The sequence below is a fragment of the Cynoglossus semilaevis genome, chromosome 1 (assembly GCF_000523025.1).
Source record: "Cynoglossus semilaevis isolate Cse_v1.0 chromosome 1, Cse_v1.0, whole genome shotgun sequence".
Lineage (NCBI taxonomy): Eukaryota > Metazoa > Chordata > Actinopteri > Pleuronectiformes > Cynoglossidae > Cynoglossus > Cynoglossus semilaevis.
In genome coordinates this window covers 32549958-32572317 of record NC_024307.1, presented here as the reverse complement: position 1 = coordinate 32572317, position 22360 = coordinate 32549958, and the positions used below count along the sequence as shown (strand labels likewise).

The following is a 22360-nucleotide window of genomic DNA, read 5'->3' as shown; positions in this document are numbered from 1 at the left end:
TCAAATAACCAAGTCAGGTGTGCTGCTGCTCTGTTGGAACAAAAACCTGCATCTAGAGCGGGCCTTTGTTCCCCCCCCCGGTCTAAGTTGTTTGGTATGGAGCCTTAGGCCAAGCTTGCTTTCTTTTGGTTTGTTATTTTCTGCTTTAGATCACTTTTGAACGGAAACTCTTCGCTACATGGTCTTTCAGAAGATGTGTTGTCTTTCAAGTGTTAGATATGGTTTTCTTTCCATGCAGCTTCAGATGGACAGTGTCTTCCTGTCTCCGGGCTAAACCACAAACTTGCAGAAATCTACACGTAGTAGGTCACACCTTTTGTACCACTGTTTCCTGTTACGTATGTAACAAACAAGTTTTTTTTTAGTCCTATCTTTTGTAATCATTTCTCTGCATATTGTGTACAGCTCCATAAGGCTGCAAATTATTTTAAAAGTTCCAACATTAGCAAACATAAACGTGCATGTGTGGTAAAGACAGTGTGCATCTGGGGTTAGTATGCACAAGACACAGAAAGAGAGAGAGCAAGAGAGAGAGAGCACACACACTGGTGGTGTGACAACTTCACAGACATCATATCTTCACCTTAGCTCTTACCATAACCTTAACCATTAAGAATGTTTGCCTAATCTTATTTATTACCCTTATTAATTTGTACCCTACCTTAATCTTAAACCTCAGAATATTCTCTTTATTCTTTATTCTCCATATTCTATTTCCAAGAACCTGAAAATGTCCCCGCAAATGTCCCCCCTCATCCCCCCCGGGTCGTGGGGTCAGCAGTTGCCTTCCTGCGGGTGGTGAGTCCACTGGAAGGTACCAACTGCCCTAACTGGAATTCGATCTTGCCCAGGAGGTGAACCCTGGGGTTCCACACCAATGACAGAGACATTGACTCTGGGCCAAAGCGCGACATGCTTATACTATCCATCCATCCGTCCGCTTTCATCCGCTTATCCATTACTGGGTCACGGGGGCAGTGGTCTCTATGATCACCACCCAAATCACACTGCACCGTACCAACCCCCCTGAACCTTCCTGCGGATGGTGAGTCCACTGGAAGGTGCTTATACTACTCAATACTTATTACTTAAGATGTGTAAGATGGCGCTGATGCTGAAATGATCATTTAATGTATCCTATGGATACATGCAATCCTAAAACGGCAACTGGAGGCAGTTCACTCGTTTATTCAAGGGACGAGTTGCTGGCTCTGAGGACTAGTAAACATGGAACACGACACAACATAGCTCAAAACCACCTGAGCAAGAGGAGGTACCGAGGATGCAAAGCTGGGGCTAAATTAAAGTCAAAGATGGTGGAATCGTTTCCCTCCGTTATCAGGGGTAACGTAAACTTTCTTTCCAACAAGATGGACAAGCTGTCACACTTACTGATAACGTATCTGATGTTAATGTGGACCTGCGATGGTTTACGACAGTGAGAGCCGACAGGGACACAAAGGTATGTGGAAAAAGCAAAAGGGGGGGACTCATCATGTTTGTTTAACATGGGTGTAACCCTAGACATGTCTCCGTAAAGAAAGCTTTATGTTACCCAGACTTTGAGCTATTAGCCGCTAGCCTCAGGCCATACTATCTACCGAGGGAGTTTAGTCAGTTTAGTAATCTCCCTCTGTATTTACATCCCTCTGAGAGCTGTAGCAGCCACTGCCTGTGAGAAAATTCGCACTGTCACAGCAGGGCTGCGGACACATCACCCTGAGGCTTTCGTCCTGATTTCTGGTGATTTTAATCACATCACTCTGGATTCTACATTGGCTGACTTCCAACAGGTGGTGGATTGCCCCACAAGAAGTAACAGGACAATTGACCTTCTGACTACACCCCTTTGGTCCAAAGGCAGCCAATCGTCAAACGCTCCATCAGAAGAGAATCCTGAAGCAGGGTACAAACTGAGAGACTGCCTTGACACCACAGACTGGGATGTACTACGGAGTCCAGTTGATGAGTACATGACGGTAGTTACCCACTGCCTAACGGATTATCTTAATTTCTGTCTGGATGTGGTTTCCCTCCCTTAGCTTCCCAAGTGTAACTCCCCTATTAGTGCTAATAACAATGGAAACAAACAAACATATATAAGGATTCCTGTGATATAAAATAAAATGTGGTTTTAATTATGAGTTCTTATCTTTGAGACAGACTATACAGTAGCAGCTAATGGAGCCATGTGCGGACTGTACCGTACCTTACACGTACACTACGTAACTTACATGAACTTAGACTTAACTCCGGATGCTCGTATCTTGAGGTTCCACTGTATATAAGGCCTCAAAATGGTACAGATCTCCCTCTTACTGGTCCTTGGTGAGGTGGTGGGCATTGGTTCATGTGCTGGGTTCCTCTGTTCTGTTCATTTGTTTGTTAGTTTTGCCCTCCTTGTCTATTTCCTGTTTGTTTGGACCAACTTTCTCTTTTGTTTGGCCTAGGTTTCTCTATCCAGGGGTACAAGTCCTCAGCTTCAGTTGTCAGCCCCTAAGTTTCTTTCCTTCCTAAGTTTTGTCCATTTCCCTTCCCTTGTTAAAAACCTCAACGCTATACATACTGTACATGCATATATAACAACATCACCAAGAAGAAGACCTGTCTGTGTGTTGGTTGTCTATCAGCCCACAGAAGGTGTATTTTGTGAAATCCATCGTTTAACTGATTTGTGCACCATGAGACTAAATTTAATGCCATGCTTGAAATCTTTGTGACCAAAAAATAATTATAAAAATTAAATCAGCGTAATAAAATTAATGAAATAATTATAAAAATTAAATCAGCGTAGCATGTGTTTTTTTCTTGGTGCGCCAGAAAAAAAAATAAATAAAAAAGATTTTCCCTTTGCATTCAACTTGTTTTTTCTGCTCCAAAGATGCTGTCTGTTTCACACGGTCTTGTGGTCACAATGAAGATGCTGATGTTACACAATGGCTCGTAACAGAGACAGAAATCAAGTTTCCACTGGTTGAACATTTGTGTCTGTGTCTCTCACCAACCTTCAGCACAGTGTACGAGGGGAGCGGTGTTTTTTATTGTGAAACCATGTTTGAAGTTCAGAGTTCTGTGTAGACTTCAAGGTCGTTGTCGCCATTACACACAGACAAGCTGCATGACAACAGTTACACCAGACAAGATACTGTTTGAAAAATAACGTAAACGCGTCACACGCCTTTGTCTATTGCCATCAGAAAGATGTTATTATATTACAAAACCTTTCACATATTTACTTCACTACTTCAAATAAATGTCATATTTACAAATCTTTTGCCTTATTATGTTGACATAAAATGGAAAGTTGAACTACAACAAGTTTTTTTATTAACTAAAAATCTTTGTGGAAGAAGCTAAATTTTGTTGTTGACCCAACTACAATTTTAAGGCACTACTTTTTAAGCGAAAGCCTCAAATTTTACATGGCAGAGCACTAAGAAGACACTTCTACTTTTGTGGAATTATTTTTACGCTCACAATTAAAAACTAAGCGTATTAATGGTTGCACATGGACAATGGTGACGCTTAGCTTTTTTCAGATTTCCTTTTGAATGATGCTTCACACATGTTTTAAAAAAAGTCAGTCCTGGAGAAATAGTTGTGTAAGAACATACACCTGATGTTCTCATATAGAATCCAAAGTCTTTTTTTTTTCTTTTTTCTTTTTGAAAATAAATGGGAACCTGGACCGTTTGAAAAAGTTCCATTCCATCTGTTGGTGTATCTCAGGATCCTGGCCCCGCTAATTACCAATGTATATATTTTTTCTCATTTTTATTGAGACCTGTCTTTCCTTCCTGAAATTTTACTATTTTCTTTTTTAAATTTCCATGCTGATTCATTTTTTATTATTTTTTTCCCAGGACAGAGGAGCCTCCTGGAATTATTTCTTCTATTTTGTCTCTTTTTGGTTTGTAATTCTTAGGTGTGTTGTTAGAATTTCTAGATGTGTTTGTGATGAAAAAATTTGAAGTTGATGTGACTTTTTTGAAGTTGAAAAAAGTCACATTTTTAATAAACAGTCAAATCAGCGATACATCTTGAATTCTGTTGTTGTAGTTTTAGTTACCAACTATTCTGCTCTATGTCAATTTGCAGAAGTATTTGCCATGTCATCATTTTTGACATTCACTCTGGAGTACACACAGGCAGTCTCCATGTCGTTGACCTGCTGACTCTGTTCAAAGTTCCTTTGCAGATTTATTGCACAATAAACAGAGTCTTTGTCCTGGATCTGTCAAAGGCAACAAAGAAATGTCATGAACTACTTGGTAGTTTACAATTACACATTTTTGACTTGTTCAGTTGAATTTCACCAACCTCTGTGTCTGATCTTGTCGAACAGGAGCGAGTTCCTGCAAAAAACGGAAAAAACTATATAATGTAATAGTATGTTGCAGAAATATAGGTCTAACTGTTGTTTTTAAAAAACAAACAAACAAAAAAACACCTACCTTTGCAAACAGAGCAGAGTTTTTTTGTCCACCTGTACATCAGTGAAGTCATGAGGACCAGCACGTTCATAGAGATGGCAAAGGCTATGCTCAGGCAGTACACAGCGACGCGGGAGGCCTCAAAGGAATGTTCTACAAGTAAAACAGAACAGAAAACAAAGTCTCACATTGTCACATACTACAAACCCAAATGGTTAATGAACATATGGCCCAGGGCCCAAAACCGGCACACTGCGGTATTCAATCCGACCCGCTTGATGAATTTTGAAAGTAAAAAAAATACACAAAGACTTCACATTCAGGATATATAATAATAAATATCTAATATACGTGTACTTGTTTGCATGAAAACACATGGACATCTTATTAGGCTGTATGTGGCCCGTGAACACAAAATGAGTTTGACACCCTTCATTTAGATGCATGTACTTCCGCAGCATGATGAGTATTATGATGAATATACAAGTTACACAGGAAGTAAAACGGTTGCATAATGTTGCTTAGCGCTTTATATTATATGCATAAAAAAGCTGAATACATTAAAGCCCTACCACGAATAAGTACTCTGGTGCCATCCCCATAGGTGATCTCTTGGCAGGATGTCATGACACAGTAGTATGTCCCAGCATCCGTGGAGTTCATTGACTGCTTCTCAAAATGTGTAGAGCAGTTTTGTTTGTGACTTTGTGCTTCAGAGAGGCCTGTACATTGTCCAGCACTGGGATATGTGGTGATGAGCTCTGATGCACCGAGTTTGATCCAGTAGAATCTTTGCTCCTCTGCACATGGTGAGTCAGTGTAGACGGTGCAGCTCAACTTCAGAGAGTCCCCTGGTTGAAGAAGCTCCTCTGTCGGCTGCAGCACTTCAGCTCGGGCGTTGGACAGTGACGTTCGCACATCAAGGAAAGCCCCTTGTCCAAATTGAACTGCATTAAAATCCAACACCCCGCAGAAATAGGTCCCCGAATCTGACAGGTGGAGCTCCTTGATGGTGAGGTGGTTGGTGCTTTCTTGACCATGAGAAAGAGCAATGAATCTTTTTCCCAAGCTCTCCGAGACCTCCACTTTGGAGTTTCCCTTCATTCGAGTAAAAATCAACTCAAGCTTGCCTCCCACGCTCTGCCGGTACCAAGATAAATAAGTCACATCCCCAAGACAGGTGCAATGTAACATCACATTCTTCCCAACTTCAGCTGAGATGACCCCAGTGTCCTGCACTATCCTCAAGTTCTTTTCAGCATCAGTTTGTATCTCACCTGAAGCAAAGAGAAAATCAAATTAAGACTGTTTACATTTAACTATTTGTGATATTTAAGTATTTTCTAATAACTCTTAGGACTATAGTACATAAACCCCCAAATACTCACATAAATCACAGAGTAGCAAAAAAAGAAAGAAAAGTGCCGTCATCTCTGCAGCTCTGCTCTGTATTCTGTGTTTAATGATGCACTCATGTCTTATAGAGACGAAGGCTGCTGGTGATTGGCTAAGCTCTCTCAGTGCAAGACAAGCATGGTTTCATATTGGGGTTGATTGTGCCCTTTTACTTACAATGTTTTTACATCCTGAAGACGTACAATACGCGTGGTCTTTCGTGCATCGCTGACATAAAGGAAACATATTTCTGAAAAACAGAATGTTCAAAAAAAAAAAAAAAGAAAGCAAAATGAGGTTACAACATGCAAACCATGTAGTCCGGTTTGATTTTAAAGAATGCAGCTATCCGCTAGCACCTAGCAACATCTGCTATAAGGCTGCTAAGTCAGGCTGGAATATTACATTGACAAGCAAGGAGCAGAACAGAATGCATGTAAGTTGTTTTAGTTTTGGCTGTAGTCAGATTTTAGCCCCCCCCTCTCCCCCCAGTTTTGTGTTATGGTTACCATGATGTGCCACTGTGAAGTGGTGATGGGGCACAGTGGTTGATGATGATCATCTTTGATTCACTGAGCCTGGACAATGTTCGAATAGCTGGAAATGGTCACAATCTGGTCATCACCATTATTTTGTAGTAGTGGTTGTAGTAATAAAACTTTTAATTATATTATTATTAAGAATCATTGTTGTTAATATTAAAATAATTATGAATTTCATTATAAGAATACTTTTTATTTTTCTATGCAGATATACCTTTCTATGCTGTTTTTTCTTTCTCAAATTACTACATTGAATTACCGTTACCCAAATTACCCCATTTAACTGCACCATTTGAAATAGAAACCTGTGTGTGTTACAAGTAGACTGTAAGATTTTGTGGTTACTCCTATAGAGGAACTTGTATGACACAGTCACATTCTTGCTTGTCGTTTTTTTCTGTGAATATAAATGTTTATTTCAAAATTAAAATCAGTTTCTACCATCCTTATCCCTGTTGTTGTCCTGTTTAAATTAGGCGACACGCGTCTTATAAACTAAACTTCATGGGCTTTTTACTTTTTTTTTTTAACTGCTTGTTTTATGATGATAACGTGTTCGGATTACAACTGAGCTGTGTTGAGTGTGTGCAGTCTGTGAAATAATACACGGTGTTTTGTTGCACCCTATCGACCTTAGGCGAAACTGCACCTAACTGAAAAGGGCCCAGGATCAGATAACACATCACATAATGACACACAAGTCAAGTGCAGTTAACGGTGATACATGTTAGAGAGGATGTTTGAACCTGAGGTCATCTTGACGTAGACATTACTGCAGACGTTATCTTCCTCTGGGCTTTTCCTCTGCAGAGAGGTGTAGGCCAGACGGGGTCACCAGTCCATCACAGGACCAGGTTTAGGCCAACTCTCCTGATCCTAGATGTCTCATACTGTGGGAAGAAGCTTCCATACCGAGTGTTCAATGACAGGCATCTCCTCCTGAAGAGCATGATTTACAGGCATCTACAGTATTGTGCAATAAATATGCTGTATGTATACTACAGTATATTCTATCACGCCTTTTACATATACTTTATATATATGGAAGTGAATTATTTGTCACTTGACGTTGCCATTCTCAGAGCACCTCAGTTGCAACGAGGCAGTTTTTGGACTTGAACCTGAAACCTTCCAAAGCCAAGTCTGCTTCCTTAACCATCAAGCCTATATAGTATAATAAGATAAACTGTGGATGGATTATATATATATATACATTTATTCACATATTAATATATTTAAGTCTATCTTAGGGGTTGCCACAGCGAATCATTAATATTAATATTAAGTCTATCTATCTATATCTATATTCATATTTATACAAATGTATGGTATTTTGTGTTGCACAACTCTCTTCCTCTTTCTCTCTCACACGCACACTCACTACACCAGATTAGATTGCTTTAGAGATTAATCTGGATATATAAGGAAACACAACGCTTTTGTCTTTAGTGACTCCTTATCTTCAAGAACCCAGTTTTTGGGTGGTTCTTCCTTAATAATCTTTCCGGCTAATGAGGGTGGTAAAACTGAACTTCTTCTTTCGTTCTCGACTTCTTCTGGTGAACTGCGTTTCTTAATCATTATCGACTGAAGCTTGCGCCGTACATTTTAGTACCATAATAAAGAGCTTTTTGGCATCTTACAAAGAGGTGAGTACATTATTTTGTTTTCTTTGACGTGGGCCCTGATTGTACCTATTTAGTTTAAGACTTAAAGTAAAGTCAGCATTACAATTGATTTTCTGCCTAACAGAAATTGTAAAACATATTTTCTCAATTTGGCTTTAAGAAATGTTAATTATTTAAAGTATAACTAAAAATGAAATAAAATGCATCGTGATACACATTCTAAAAATGCAGCCCTAATAATAAATGATTTACATTAACTAATAACATTTTTTGATGAGGCAAGTGACAGCTGTGCGTTATTTACATTCGAGAAAATACCAGCACAGGAAGGATGTGGTCAATGTAAAAAGATGAAAATTTTAAGCTATTGATATTTGATAAGTTGATCATTTTTAGCTGAAATGCATCTTTGGTGCAGTTTTATTTTTTGCAGGACATTCATTTTTATATGTATTTGACATGATCACTTTCTTTTATGATTTGTGATTTATTTACTTTTTTCAATTGAAACAGACACTTTTCACATTTCAAAATCTCTAATCTTTGTTGCAGATCCCTGCCTTGAAGCAAGGCAAAGCAAAGCCCCAGATACAAATCTTTTGCAACCAAGATGGCAGAATGTTTTTTCAGCCTGACGTTTAATCAAAGCATTAGCCTGCCAAATAAAACGGTTGCAACCAGCTCTTCAGGGATTTTGGCCATCACCCTTCATGGCTTGTTCTCCACAATTGGCATCATAGAAAATCTCCTCATCCTTGGTGTGGTGGGTTTCCGTGTCCGCCGCACCGTCATTAGCATCTGGATCTTGAACCTTTCTGCGTCCGACCTGCTCGCCACATCTTCCCTTCCGTTCTTTACCCTCTACATGGCAAAGGGCAACACCTGGACGCTGGGCACAACATTCTGCCGTATCTACTCCTCCATCTTTTTTCTCAACATGTTTGTCAGTGGCTTCCTGCTGGCGGCCATTTCGTTGGATCGCTGCCTAGTGGTAATGAAACCCGTCTGGGCCCAAAACTACAGGAACATCCAACTGGTGGGGAAGATCTGCATTCTGATTTGGGCTCTGGCCATCATCTGCACCATTCCGTTCTATGTCTTCCGCGACACCATTCAACATCCCAGTGGCACGATTATGTGTTACTACAGCTATGCTCGATTTCCCCCCAGTGGGCCATATGACCTACGGACTTTGTGTAAGCAGCGTAAGGAGGCCTTAGCGTTCATGAAACTGGTCTTGGCCTTTCTGATTCCTCTACTGATTATTATCTTCAGCTACATTGTTGTCAGTTATCATTTATCACGCAGGGGATGCCGACGATCCTATCGGTTTGTTCGACTGGTAGTTTCTGTAGTGGTGACTTTTATCCTCTGTTGGGCTCCCTACCACCTCTTCATCATCATGGAGGTGACGGCTCCTAGCGGGAGCTCTGTGGGGAAGTTTGCTAGCAAAGGAATGAGAATTGCCGCCACCATCGGCTTCTTAAACAGCATCCTCAACCCCATTCTGTATGTGTTCAGCTGCCCCGACTTGTGCCGTAAGATTAAACATTCGCTCAGTGCGGTGATGGAGAGTGTTCTGGCAGAGGATCTGGGAGAGCTAACCCGTCGACGCAGCACAGCCTGCAGCTCCTTCAGTACTAGAGACGTTGCGCTCCAGCCAAAGACTTACACTGAAACGCTGAGCCTAAAATTAGGGGATGAGAATGATGGGAGCACGACTAATTCTGATCTTCACTGACCAAACACCTGCCAGTCCGTTTGTGATTGATCCTTTCTACAGAAGAACTAGCTTCAGTGTGGAAAACAAACGTCCACTCGTATTACGCTTAAGTTTGATGTTTGTTTTTGATAATGATAAATGCATTCATCTTTTAATTTCTCCTTATTCTTACCACATTCTTTACAGCACAGATACTTACTGTATATTTTCTATTTTTATGATTTCCTTGAACCAAAAACTAGTTCCTGTTAAACTTATACCAAGTTAGAGCATACAGTATACAGCATTTGCATTACAATTTCTCTCCCCTTTATTTTATATACAATTTTGATTTTCTGCTGTAAAATGCAGTACATTTTCTGCTGTTCTTCTGAGAATTTTTGCTTGACAGAGATGCAAATAGGCTTGTTTGCACTGCTTTTGGACACTTCCTTTGTCTTTGCGATGAGGAAGTGTCAGGTCCTGTGTTTGTCTCACCAGCATCAAGTGTCCCTGATATGATCTTTTCTATTTTTCAACGATAAATACCACAAAAAAGTTTTGTACATCTATCAACTTTTCATAACTAGTTTTTTTTGCAGAACTGCATAAAGCAGTATATAAAAGAAGTAAGATTATATTTTATTCTTTCATAATAGCAGAAATGCATAAAGCAGTATATAAAAGAAGTAATGTGTGTTTGTTTGCAACGGACAGAGGTCCAGACAGGTATTTAAAACAAGAAACTATATCTATTGTCACGTGCCATGTTTTTATTCATATACTCAGCATGCAGTGTTGAGATTGTTAAAATAAATACAATAATAATAATAATTAGCATTATTATTATTATTATTATTATTATTATTGTAAGACAGTAGTGTTTAAGTTTATCATGTTCAGCACAAATCTGCTCCTGTTGTTGTCTTAATGTAAAACCTGGATAAAATAAAAAGCAACACGCAAATATTGAATAATTTACTGACTCTGCATTCTACATGGGCCTTGCATCTACATTTCCACCAGGTGGCGGTGGTGCTAAGATTCAAATGGTCACAGTGAAGTTACATTACAAGAAGATTGATTTGTCCAGTTTCACTGTCTGCCTGTGCACTGGGTCGAGGCCTGGCACTAAGGGTCATCTTCATGCGGCCGTGCTGCCTCCTTGCCAAACAGGGCAAGGAGCGCTGCAGCTCCAGGCGAGCGTCAGAGCAGAGGAAGAAGTAAAAAAGAGGATCCAGCAAAGTGTTAAGGCTGGTCAGACCGTAGCACAGGCGATAGATGAGGAAAATGGAACGCTCCAGTCCGCATGGCTCCTCGGACAGCAGCAGGGACATAAACCTGTATCCACCCACGAGGTGATAGGGCCCAAAGATGACGATGAAGTTGACTGTAATGACTACCAGGATGCCCACAATCTTGTGACGCTCGTGATTGGAGAGGGAGGGGGAGCGTTGAAGCGTCAGCCCAATGTGGGCTGAGGTGTAGCTGTGAGGGGAACAACATATGAAACATTATCACCTCTGCACATAATAGACAGTAGAAAATAGCTCAATATTTTTTTATGTCTACTCTGATCTGATATATTGACTATTTTTTTCCAGGCCTTATGACGATTAAAGTTTTGCATTTGAATTATGTTTGTGAGGTCTATTAGTTCCTTGGTCCTGCTGTTGCCTCTGTGGTGAAATCAGTGTCATCACACTCACCTGTGGTATTGGTCATTAGTCTCACTCGTATCACCTGGTAACCTTTGTATATATACCTCTCTCCCTCACTTTGTCCTTGTTGGATCAGTGTGCTGTTGTGTTCTGTTTGTGTGTTGCTAGTTGGTCATGTTTTGAAGAAGTCCATGCCTTGCTGCAGTCCCTGCCTGGTAGTTTTTTTCCCTTGTCCTGTTTTGTTAATTCGCACATTTTATAATAAACCTGCTGCTCCTGTTAACCCCACTGTTCTGGGCCAGTTAGATGCAAAACTAACATAGTTTTGAGTATGTATAGAGACTGAAGAGAAAAGATGATAAAAAGCATAGGAAAACTTTCAAAACAATCAAGATGATCCTTAAGATGGTCCTCCATGCAAATGCTAGCTAGGCTTAAGATGGTAACAAATTTATTATCTAGCACAGTGGTTCTCAAACTGTGGTATGGGGGGGATTCATATTTTCACATTTACATTTTCAATTGAATAAATCTGAAACATACCCCGAACAATTAATACATTTAGAAAAAATGTGAAAAATATGAAAGTATTTTTATCTATTTACTGTTTTTTTTTTTTTAACAATTAATACATTTAGAAAAAATGTGAAAAATATGAAAGTATTTTTATCTATTTACTGGTTTTTTTTTTTTTGCTGCAATGCAACTCTGTTGCATACGTAAGCACAGGCAGCATGGGATCACTTGCAAGCTAAACGTGGAACAAGCAGGGAGATTCTAATGTTGGTCATCATGGTGGTACTCAGACCTCAATGTTTTCTCAGCTGGTACAGAGGAGAAAAACGTGGAGAACCACTGATCTGGCATATCTGTAAAAGTAGGACATACTGACTGGACTCACCCGAGAATGGTACATGGTAGCAGAAAACCAAGAACCACGGTGGTGATCATGAAAAGTGCATATCCCGGACTGACAGGATACTGCTCCAGGCACAAAAGTCTGTCCGAGTCAAACACCGTTGGGAGCAGCCCGCTCAGGCAGAACAGGAAGGTGAGGATCCAGACGACCACGCCTGAAACTGCTGCCACCCTGACAGTCCGGACCCTGCGGCTGCTCAGTGGGTGCACGATTGCCAAGCAGCGGTCCAGCGCTATCAGGCAAAGGAACATGACGCTTGCGTAGACATTTACATAAAATACATAGCCAACCAGCTCACAGGTCAACTGGCCATAAGGCCAGCGATGGCCTCCCTGCAGGTAAAGCATCCACAGTGGCAGGGTGAGCAGTTGGAGGAGATCCGACAGCAGGAGATTGAGGATGTATACAAGCTGGCAGCTTCCGCCACCTGAGCGACCCAGTTGATAGAGTCCCCACAGGGACAGAAGGTTGCTGGGCAGGCCCAAAGAGAAGATCAGGCCATAGATACAAGTCAGGCCGAAAGTGTCCGTGTCCAAGGGGAGATTACAGCTGTCATTAGACATCTCTCTGTCGACCAAGTACCTGACATTAAAAAAGGGGGGAATCAGCTCTTATATGTGTGCCAATGAGCAAAAAAGGAGGGGTTATTGTCCATCCATTTACACTCTAAGAGATTTCCCATTATGCAATGTATGCAAGCACATTTTCCCATAGGGAAGCTTGGTGGCCAAATGATGTTCTGTCAATCAACCAGTCCAGGCAGCATCTTAGATCCATTGGGAGGAAACAGACACCTGCAAAAAATTAATATGAATAGCTTAATGGATGCACAAGAAATTGAATTACAACAAAGACCACTGCTTTTTTACTTACCCATCTACACTGAGGGACGGTCTGTGTTTAACTGCAGACTGGCCCTGCAGCTTGGTGGAACACTTTGTCTAGACCAAGCCTTGTCCTCACTGTAATCATTTCCTCCACAGGAAAGTCACTTCTTTAGCTTTAAAAGCAACTTCCTGAAGCAGGATAACGCCTTTCTGTTCAGAACAAAAACACACTCTGCATCTTTCTCCAGGCCTCCCTCACTTTTGGAAATCAACTGTAAACCATAACATTGGCGTTGGTCCTGTTTCAGTCAACCTTCACTACATGTCCACTTTAAACATCAATACTGTCTATAAATTGATAATGTGCAGATGTAGTGTTTGGGTGTTTATGGTATATGAAATGACCTTTCTTTTACCCTTTCTTATCTCACCTGCATAATATGCACAAATATTCTCGGGAGTGGACGTATTGTGTGGACACAATGTGTGCGTGTGTGTATGTGTGTGTGTGAAATCAGTCCATTGCATAAAATTATCATCCAGGAAAGTTCTTGACAACCCCACTGGTAGACTAGCTCCCACCCTGGTTTTCACTAAAAATAATACAATATTGCACCTTTACGAATGAGATGACTCAGCACATACACGTCTTTCCAAATTTACACTTGATTGTACAGTGGAACCTTGGTTTTCAAACTTAATTTATTTGTGAACTGAAAAGTTTGAGGCTGAAACAATTTTTCCAACAGGAATGTAAAATGGATGAATCTGTTCCTGGACCCTGGATGATTGCTTATTCAAACTTTTCAACAGTATTTTGTGTACAAGTTCATACAAAAAACCAATGAAAAAATTAGTTCTAACAAAAAACGGAAACACAACTGAATAAAGAATAAAACTATAAATAGGAAAGGCAATTTCATTCATCCTTACTGGAGCTGAGGAGTTGTGATTGCAAAATGTTCACTTTGCTTTCTCACTAATTATTGTTCCCTAAATATTGTCGCCGGGCAACTCCTTTTTGTTGATCTAAATCAGTAGCAAATGTCCAACTTTTTCTAATGTCTGAGATCTTTGCTTAGTGATCACAGTCACTCCATTGGCAACCTTAGCTTCTTTTATTGCTTCTACTAAACCCAGATCTGAAACACGAGCGTCGTTCTCATGCTTCCCTATAATCTTTCTTCACTTCTATTGCTGTTCCCACTATATCCCTTTCAAATCTATCCAATCTCAGAGTTACCATGTAACTCTCCTATGCCGTGATACACACAACCTATGTACTACTGAACCCTCACTGCTACTGTGGTAGTACTTAGTGGTTAAGGAAGCGGACTTGGGTCGCACACACTGCTCCCCGGGCGCTCAAAGCTGTTCACTTTGGTGATGGGTTAAATGCAGAGGTCACATTTTGTTGTGTGCAGTGGTGTGTGTCACAATGACAAGGAGTCCACTTTCCTTCCCTTTCCTTCCTGTGTATTTTGTGTGCAAACTTTAAACGATAGTTAGGTACACATTATGTGAACATGGGGAACATATGGAAGTCCCTGCTCTGTCTCTGATGTCTCTTATGGACAACTGCCTTTAATAGTGGGAATGCCTAAGAGAGACAGAGAGACAGATTTCTTAATTGAATGTAAAACCTGAACACAGATAAAAGAATACAAATGGAAAGTCAAGTAGTTGGGATACTTTTATGACAAATCAAACTAAATGACTGAATATTAAATATTATGGCCTACATTGAAAAAAAGTATTGTAAAATTGTGTGGCTACACAGTGGGCATGGGTACATTGTGTGGGCAACATATGGTTCCCAAATTATTTCTTCTTCTTTCATCTTCCTCCCGAACCTCCTGCAGCATGCATGTACAGTACAGTATAGAAGTAGCAGTACTAGGGTACTTAGAAGTAGAGTAGCAGAGTTTGCTTGACACTACTGGCTACAAATTTGCGGATTATTTATGAACACGACTCTAAACCAAATTCCTAATGATTTGCATCTATCTTACATTTGTTTACATCTTTCTAAAGGTTAAAAAGTGATGGTGTGAATAGTTAGTGATTAAATCTCATTGAATTAACTTGGTTTTGCAAAAATGCAGGAAATGGCTGGACGTCTTTATTGGTTATTCTTCTTTCATCTTCCTACTGAACCTTCTGCAGCATATAAGTCTACAGGTGAAGACTGCAGTCCACATGAAGGCCACTATGATGGTCATTAGTACAAGAGCAACATCCAGGCTGTAGTAGATGTACCACGGCAGAGTGGAGCCTACTGACTGCAGATGGGCAGCTCCTTTGTTCCTGATGACATATTCAATCCAAAAGATAGCAGTGTCCATTGGAGACATAGGTCGGTTACGGTGTAGCTGGGAGAGGAGCTGGATGTTTCTTCTGTAGGAAGGATTGCTTAAGACGTCCTTTAAGGCTTCTAGAAAGTTTTCTTTGGTGAGAAACCCAGCCTCCAACATCCGAGCTGCCCCACGCACCTTTAAACGTTCCACATTGTCAAATTGGTCAAAAAGGAGTGGCAGGCCCAGGACAGGAACACCATGGTAGATGGCTTCATACATGCCATTGGTGCCTCCGTGGGCAACAAACGCCCGAGTCTTTGGATGTCCTAGAAGGTCGTTCTGAGGCATCCAATCAACCAAGAGGGTGTTGTTCCCCAAAGATGAAGGCCTTTCTCCTGTAAACCTCCACACTACCTTCTGAGGGAGTTCAGCAAAAGCTGCAGCAATGGCCTCGGTGGTGTCCCGAGGAAGGCCGTGCACGAATGTGCCCAGAGACATGACCACCACACCATGGTCTCCAGAGCTCTGCATGAAGTCCTCTAGCTCAGTGGGGAGGTGTTTAGCCCTTTGCGCTTGGAACCCTCCTATATAAACTACATTGGGCATAGTGGGTCGAGGGAACTCAAATACAAAGTCCGTCCTAATTAGCCAGATATCTGCCCTCTGCTGGAGGGACAACAGATCAGTGCCAGGAGGAAAGTGACGCTGGAGCAGGTCTGAATAGTAAGGGTTAATGATGAAGTGTAGAGTCACAGCGTTGTAGAGATAATGTAGCATATTCTTGATTCTGTCCTGAAAACCCATGTTATCATTGAGTTCACTACCGGGCACAGGGACGTAGGAGACAGGAGAGGGCGCTATACTAAAGTGGCCCTCACCAACGTTAATCCAACGAACGTTATAAACCATCGGCAGCTTCAGGTAACTCCCTAGGAGGACTCCAAGATTTAGAGCGGGGTCTGTTAGCATGAGGTCAAAGTGGACGTCCTGCATCTTTTTAATGAACACAGGATCGTCCAACATTAAAGCCGCCGCTCTGGCCAGGATCCTATGACCATTTTCTAAGAGAGCTGTGAGTAAACGTTGTTGGCAAAAGGTACGTAAGAAGGTCAGTGACCTGTGGCATTCAAAAACATCATGCAGCATTACAGTGTACTGGTTTTTATCTGATTCGTCCTCCAGCATGCTCACATTAACCGCAGTGTAAAAAGTAGAAGTACTGGGAATGTACCAGCTCTTGGAAGAGCGCAGCACAGTGATGTTGTGGCCTCTGGAGTGCAGCTCCTGCAGAATCACCTTCATGTTGACCCAGTGGCTGCCGTCAACCGGCACCACCAGGATGTTGCTGCTGCTGCAACATGTAGGTTTAAGCAGCAGGAAGATGAGGGCTACCAGGGTTATTTGGAGTGCAGGAGTCATGACCTGGGAAAGATACAAATGTAATATTTTAGTGATTACCGTGAACCTTGATATAATACTTCCCTGTGGCTTTGTAGGGTCCTTAACTGTATTCTTAAATGTTTGAAAACCTTAAGTGTTTGTTGGGATATTGGACAGTTATTGCCAAAAGGTTTTGGAAACTTTTGGTAATGTTGATTTTTCTTGATTTGTCACCCTTAATCATGATTGGTATTGATCACAATGGATATGATAATCAATTAATCATGATTTATTTTGATCTCAATTAATTACGAGTAATCACAATGAATCCAGAGCTTCTTTGTGATAAATCAGATTAAATGTTTTAATTATTTGACAGTCCTGGTTGTTATAAGTGCTTTATCATGTATTGTTATAGATAGATAGATCGATAAAGATAGATAAAGATAGATAGATACCAAGGTGAAATTAAGAAAATACAATATGAATACAAACTTATACTGTATGCTATATCGTAAATGTGTGTTGATGTAATGGTGTGGTTGTGTTTATGACTTGACCTTGATTTGTACGATATTTTGCAAAGACAAACATTGTCGTCAGAAATTGGTGATTTAGCAAAAAATATTTTTTATGTTCATTCATATATAGTGATTCAGTACAACTCAGCAGCTCTTTTCAGCAGTGAATAAATCTTTTTCGCCTTGACTGTTTCAGGACTCTGTGTGACCTCTAGGATGATACCATCCTCACTAAAACAAGCTTTTAAAACATTTGCAATTTTTTGCAACTGTGTCTTCAGCTCTTAGTTCTGACAGCCACAGCAACAAACCAGAAGTCTGGAGTGTGTGGTAACAGCATGTTGTTTTCTTTTTCTTACGTTGCCCAACACCAACAGTGTCTGTTGTGTAACTTCTGCATGAATACATTAAAAGCTACTTTCTGATGTCCTTTCTTTGCAGCTCCTAACATATAGTGTCATGTTTATGAGAATTTTGTTGCAACACATAAAAAAAAGATTATTAATAAATTAATTTTAAGTTATGTTTGTAAAATTGTGTGATGACAGTAACATGGAGTCAATAATCAAGAATTTATTTCAAAATAAAAAAGTCACTCACCTTTGATTCCAAATCCAGATATTTTCCATCAACTTCGGTTCCCAAGATAGCCAGTCTTCAGTGAGACTACGTGTCTGCACATGTGAACGTAAGCACATGTAGACCTCCTCAGGCCCCTCCAACAAGGGACATTCCAATAGGTTAACCACATACAGGCCTCAGCTGCATGTCAAGGCAGTAAAAAACCAGCTTGCCTGATAGCATTTACACCCACCCTAATACTATGATGAAAGAGAACCCAGCTGAGGTGTAGCACATGACTTTACAGAGGATTATAATCTTTAAGGTGGTTATCCAATCATTGTGTTGTTTTCTCTTTGTCTCCATGCAAATGTACTCTACCGAATTATGCCTCTGTGGGGTCTCTATTGTAGATCTTTGAATTTTTAAGTGACTACATTTAAAGAAATGATTCCAAACCGTGGATGATTCCTAAAATATATTTTTTATTATTGTTATTGTTTTTATAATTCTTTCAGGAATGAGTGATTTGTTTCTATGTTTACGGTTCATTACACATGCGTGTAGTTTAACAAGTGAAAGAAAATGGTTCAGTGAAAATATGTATCAAAATCTGATATTAGTGACGAAGTTTTTGGTTCCTTGGTAAAAAAAATTGACGTACAGGTCTCAGTTGATTGTCAACACTGGAATATCAATTTGTCATCATGTACTCTTTACTGTATCACAAATTAAGAATTTTGACAAAAAAAAAGAGTACAGAGCAAAACTGTAGTCATTGATATACTGCCAACTCTGCACACATGCATGTACACGTACAGAAGTAGCAGTACTAGAATACTGAGTAGAGTTACAGAGCATGCTTGACACTACTGGCTGCAAATTTGCTGCTTATTTATGAACACATGACTCACAGGTTAAAAAGTGATGGTGTGAATAGTTAGTGATTAAATCTCATTGAATGAACTTGGTTTTGCAAAAATGCAGGAAATGGCTGGACGTCTTTATTGGTTATTCTTCTTTCATCTTCCTACTGAACCTTCTGCAGCATATAAGTCTACAGGTGAAGACTGCAGTCCACATGAAGGCCACTATGATGGTCATTAGTACAAGAGCAACATCCAGGCTGTAGTAGATGTACCACGGCAGAGTGGAGCCTACTGACTGCAGATGGGCAGCTCCTTTGTTCCTGATGACATATTCAATCCAAAAGATAGCAGTGTCCATTGGAGACATAGGTCGGTTACGGTGTAGCTGGGAGAGGAGCTGGATGTTTCTTCTGTAGGAAGGATTGCTTAAGACGTCCTTTAAGGCTTCTAGAAAGTTTTCTTTTTTGAGAAACCCAGCCTCCAACATCCGAGCTGCCCCACGCACCTTTAAACGTTCCACATTGTCAAATTGGTCAAAAAGGAGTGGCAGGCCCAGGACAGGAACACCATGGTAGATGGCTTCATACATGCCATTGGTGCCTCCGTGGGCAACAAACGCCCGAGTCTTTGGATGTCCTAGAAGGTCGTTCTGAGGCATCCAATCAACCAAGAGGGTGTTGTTCCCCAAAGATGAAGGCCTTTCTCCTGTAAACCTCCACACTACCTTCTGAGGGAGTTCAGCAAAAGCTGCAGCAATGGCCTCGGTGGTGTCCCGAGGAAGGCCGTGCACGAATGTGCCCAGAGACATGACCACCACACCATGGTCTCCAGAGCTCTGCATGAAGTCCTCTAGCTCAGTGGGGAGGTGTTTAGCCCTTTGCGCTTGGAACCCTCCTATATAAACTACATTGGGCATAGTGGGTCGAGGGAACTCAAATACAAAGTCCGTCCTAATTAGCCAGATATCTGCCCTCTGCTGGAGGGACAACAGATCAGTGCCAGGAGGAAAGTGACGCTGGAGCAGGTCTGAATAGTAAGGGTTAATGATGAAGTGTAGAGTCACAGCGTTGTAGAGATAATGTAGCATATTCTTGATTCTGTCCTGAAAACCCATGTTATCATTGAGTTCACTACCGGGCACAGGGACGTAGGAGACAGGAGAGGGCGCTATACTAAAGTGGCCCTCACCAACGTTAATCCAACGAACGTTATAAACCATCGGCAGCTTCAGGTAACTCCCTAGGAGGACTCCAAGATTTAGAGCGGGGTCTGTTAGCATGAGGTCAAAGTGGACATCCTGCATCTTTTTAATGAACACAGGATCGTCCAACATTAAAGCCGCCGCTCTGGCCATGATCTTATTTCCTCTGGCTAATTTCTTCATGAGCAAATGTTGTTGCCGCAAGGTCCGTATAAACGTCAGCAAGTTGCGACATTCAAAGACATCTTGCAGCATTTTACTGTAAAAGTTTTTATCTGATTCGTCCTCCAGCATGCTCACATTAACCGCAGTGTAAAAAGTAGAAGTACTGGGAATGTACCAGCTCTTGGAAGAGCGCAGCACAGTGATGTTGTGGCCTCTGGAGTGCAGCTCCTGCAGAATCACCTTCATGTTGACCCAGTGGCTGCCGTCAACCGGCACCACCAGGATGTTGCTGCTGCTGCAACATGTAGGTTTAAGCAGCAGGAAGATGAGGGCTACCAGGGTTATTTGGAGTGCAGGAGCCATGACCTGCAACAAAACGTGATATTATGTTATTCTTTATTTTACAGTGATTTTTACAATTACAGGTTTTAACTAGGGATGTCCAATATTATTTTTTTGTAGGTATCAGTTATGCCAATATTGTCCAAACACTTTCTGATTCCGATATTAACAAATACTCATATAGCAGAGCCGTGGTGGCCTAGTGGTTAAGGAAGTTAAGGGCTGCCTTCTCACTTAGGTGATGGGTTAAGGTAGTGTTTCTCAGTTAATTTCTGTCATTCAAGGTTTTTGACATCCCTCGCCCCCTGGCCCCTGAAATGAAATACCATTAAGGGTCTGGTAGTATTTATTTATTTATATGTGCAAACCACTGTATTGAGTTCCTAGGACATACAATACAACTGCATACTATCCCCTGAATAAAAAAATTGATCAATAAAATGACCTGCAATGCTGCCATCTAGTGACTTTCACTTTCATATACAGCCGTTTTTCCCCAAAACCATTTTTAGAACACACATTTTACGAAACTTTGATTGCATTGCGTTATCTGTTTTCATTATCAGAGGAAAAAAGGATTCTTACAGATATTACATAATTATGCTAATATTGGGTAGATAATATCGGTCGGCCGATACTATCGGACGTGCCTAGTTTTAACACATTTTATCCCAACTTTTTTTTCTGTTGTCCATGTAATGTTTTAGCTGTTGGCTTTTAGATTATGATTATGTAACAGAAATGTTAAATGTGTCAGTCATTTTTTATTCTATGGTCTTATGCCAAAACCTAAACCCCTAAACAATTGCAGTATAACTGTTAGTTTTCTCTTTCTCTCTCATGCCTGTTGCACATGGAATTCTACTTTAACACGTGTTTTTCAATCTGCTTTTTTCAAGCGGCGAGGATGGCAGTTTGCTCAGGGACACGATAATCAGTGTGACCCCGTCAGCGATTACCAGACAGCTATCTATTCTGACAGGACACAGCATCATCGCAAAACACAACAAAGAGAGTAAACAGATAAGTGAAATTATAACAGAAAAATTCCAAATGCCTCACCTGGACCTTCTCCTGATCTGAATCTGGGAACTGGATGCTCTAAAGACAGCCAAGGTTTTTCAACACATTTAAACTCTTACCCAAAAAGACGGTCAGTCAGATCAAAGTCCACAGTGAATTGCCTGTAGGTCAAGTGCTACTAAATGCTATGTTGAAAGCAGCACATATAGCCTTGGGGTGGATGATAAAGGGGATTGATTTATGTTTAATTGCTTGTTTGTTTGTTTTTTCTCAGGCTTGATGATTCACTGGAGAGTCATTTTTAAAACCTTGACTATAGAAGGGAGCAGTGGAATACAGGAGAAAGGAAGTAAAGAGGGAAGGGGCAAGGTCAGTGGGGAAAAAGAGTGAAAAGTGAATTATTATCACAGCCATTTTTGACTGAAATATTTTAGTCAAGTAAGTCTTTTTCCCAATTTAATCAATAAAATGGGTTTAGCTCAGTTTCAGTCAACAAAATTTAATTTCATTTGGTTCATTAGAATTCAATGTGTTTTTTGTTCAATGTGTTTATATGTTTTACCATAATAGACGTTTTACTGAAAAATATCAATATTACTCACATTATTTTTTAAGATTATTTAGTAAACATATTCAATTATTAATGTATGTTATTATTATATCAATGATGCGCTATTACATCATATTATTCATTAAGGTATACATGTATACCTTTATGTTGTTCCTGGCTTCATCTGTTAATGTTTTAACCAAAAAAACATCTTGTTGCCATTTCTCTATTGCAATAATAAATTGTGACATTGCTATTATGACTCGCAAGAGTTCCCGTTTAGAATTAGGTAATTTTTCGGCTGAGTTCATGTTATTTTTTTTTTTTTAAGTCACTACAACATC

The 22360-nt window shown here is 40.5% G+C and overlaps 4 protein-coding genes across 5 annotated transcripts; 1 reads left to right on the top strand and 3 right to left on the bottom strand.

The window, feature by feature from the left end:
- Window positions 1–3018: 3018 nt before the first annotated feature.
- LOC107988603 (uncharacterized) lies at window positions 3019–5964 on the bottom strand. The gene is made up of 5 exons (XM_017032650.2): window positions 5822–5964; window positions 5006–5710; window positions 4455–4586; window positions 4321–4355; window positions 3019–4234 (listed from the first exon to the last, which is right to left on the bottom strand). Exons 1-5 carry the CDS (start codon window positions 5862–5864, stop codon window positions 4088–4090), a joined length of 1062 nt encoding a protein of 353 aa, XP_016888139.1. The 5' UTR covers window positions 5865–5964; the 3' UTR covers window positions 3019–4087.
- Window positions 5965–7726: 1762 nt separating this feature from the next.
- On the top strand, window positions 7727–10320 carry LOC103391531 (prostaglandin D2 receptor 2-like). The gene is made up of 2 exons (XM_008327828.3): window positions 7727–8019; window positions 8551–10320. Exon 2 carries the CDS (start codon window positions 8609–8611, stop codon window positions 9737–9739), a length of 1131 nt encoding a protein of 376 aa, XP_008326050.1. The 5' UTR covers window positions 7727–8019; window positions 8551–8608; the 3' UTR covers window positions 9740–10320.
- Window positions 10321–10381: 61 nt separating this feature from the next.
- Window positions 10382–14674, bottom strand: LOC112487484 (G-protein coupled receptor 4). Its single transcript, XM_025058627.1, has 3 exons — window positions 13154–14674; window positions 12263–13074; window positions 10382–11188 (listed from the first exon to the last, which is right to left on the bottom strand). The coding sequence occupies exons 2-3, from the start codon at window positions 12841–12843 to the stop codon at window positions 10765–10767; spliced, it is 1005 nt and encodes a 334-aa protein (XP_024914395.1). The 5' UTR covers window positions 12844–13074; window positions 13154–14674; the 3' UTR covers window positions 10382–10764.
- A 113-nt stretch (window positions 14675–14787) lies between these two features.
- ugt5g1 (UDP glucuronosyltransferase 5 family, polypeptide G1) lies at window positions 14788–21854 on the bottom strand. Of its 2 annotated transcripts, XM_025058615.1 has the most exons (3): window positions 21506–21854; window positions 20039–20467; window positions 14788–16397 (listed from the first exon to the last, which is right to left on the bottom strand). In XM_025058615.1, the coding sequence occupies exons 2-3, from the start codon at window positions 20462–20464 to the stop codon at window positions 15237–15239; spliced, it is 1587 nt and encodes a 528-aa protein (XP_024914383.1). In that variant the 5' UTR covers window positions 20465–20467; window positions 21506–21854; the 3' UTR covers window positions 14788–15236. The 2 variants fall into 2 exon arrangements, with proteins under 2 accessions (XP_024914383.1, XP_024914387.1); XM_025058619.1 differs by lacking the exons at window positions 20039–20467; window positions 21506–21854 and adding an exon at window positions 17906–18151 and having other exon boundaries at window positions 14788–16826.
- Window positions 21855–22360: the final 506 nt, after the last annotated feature.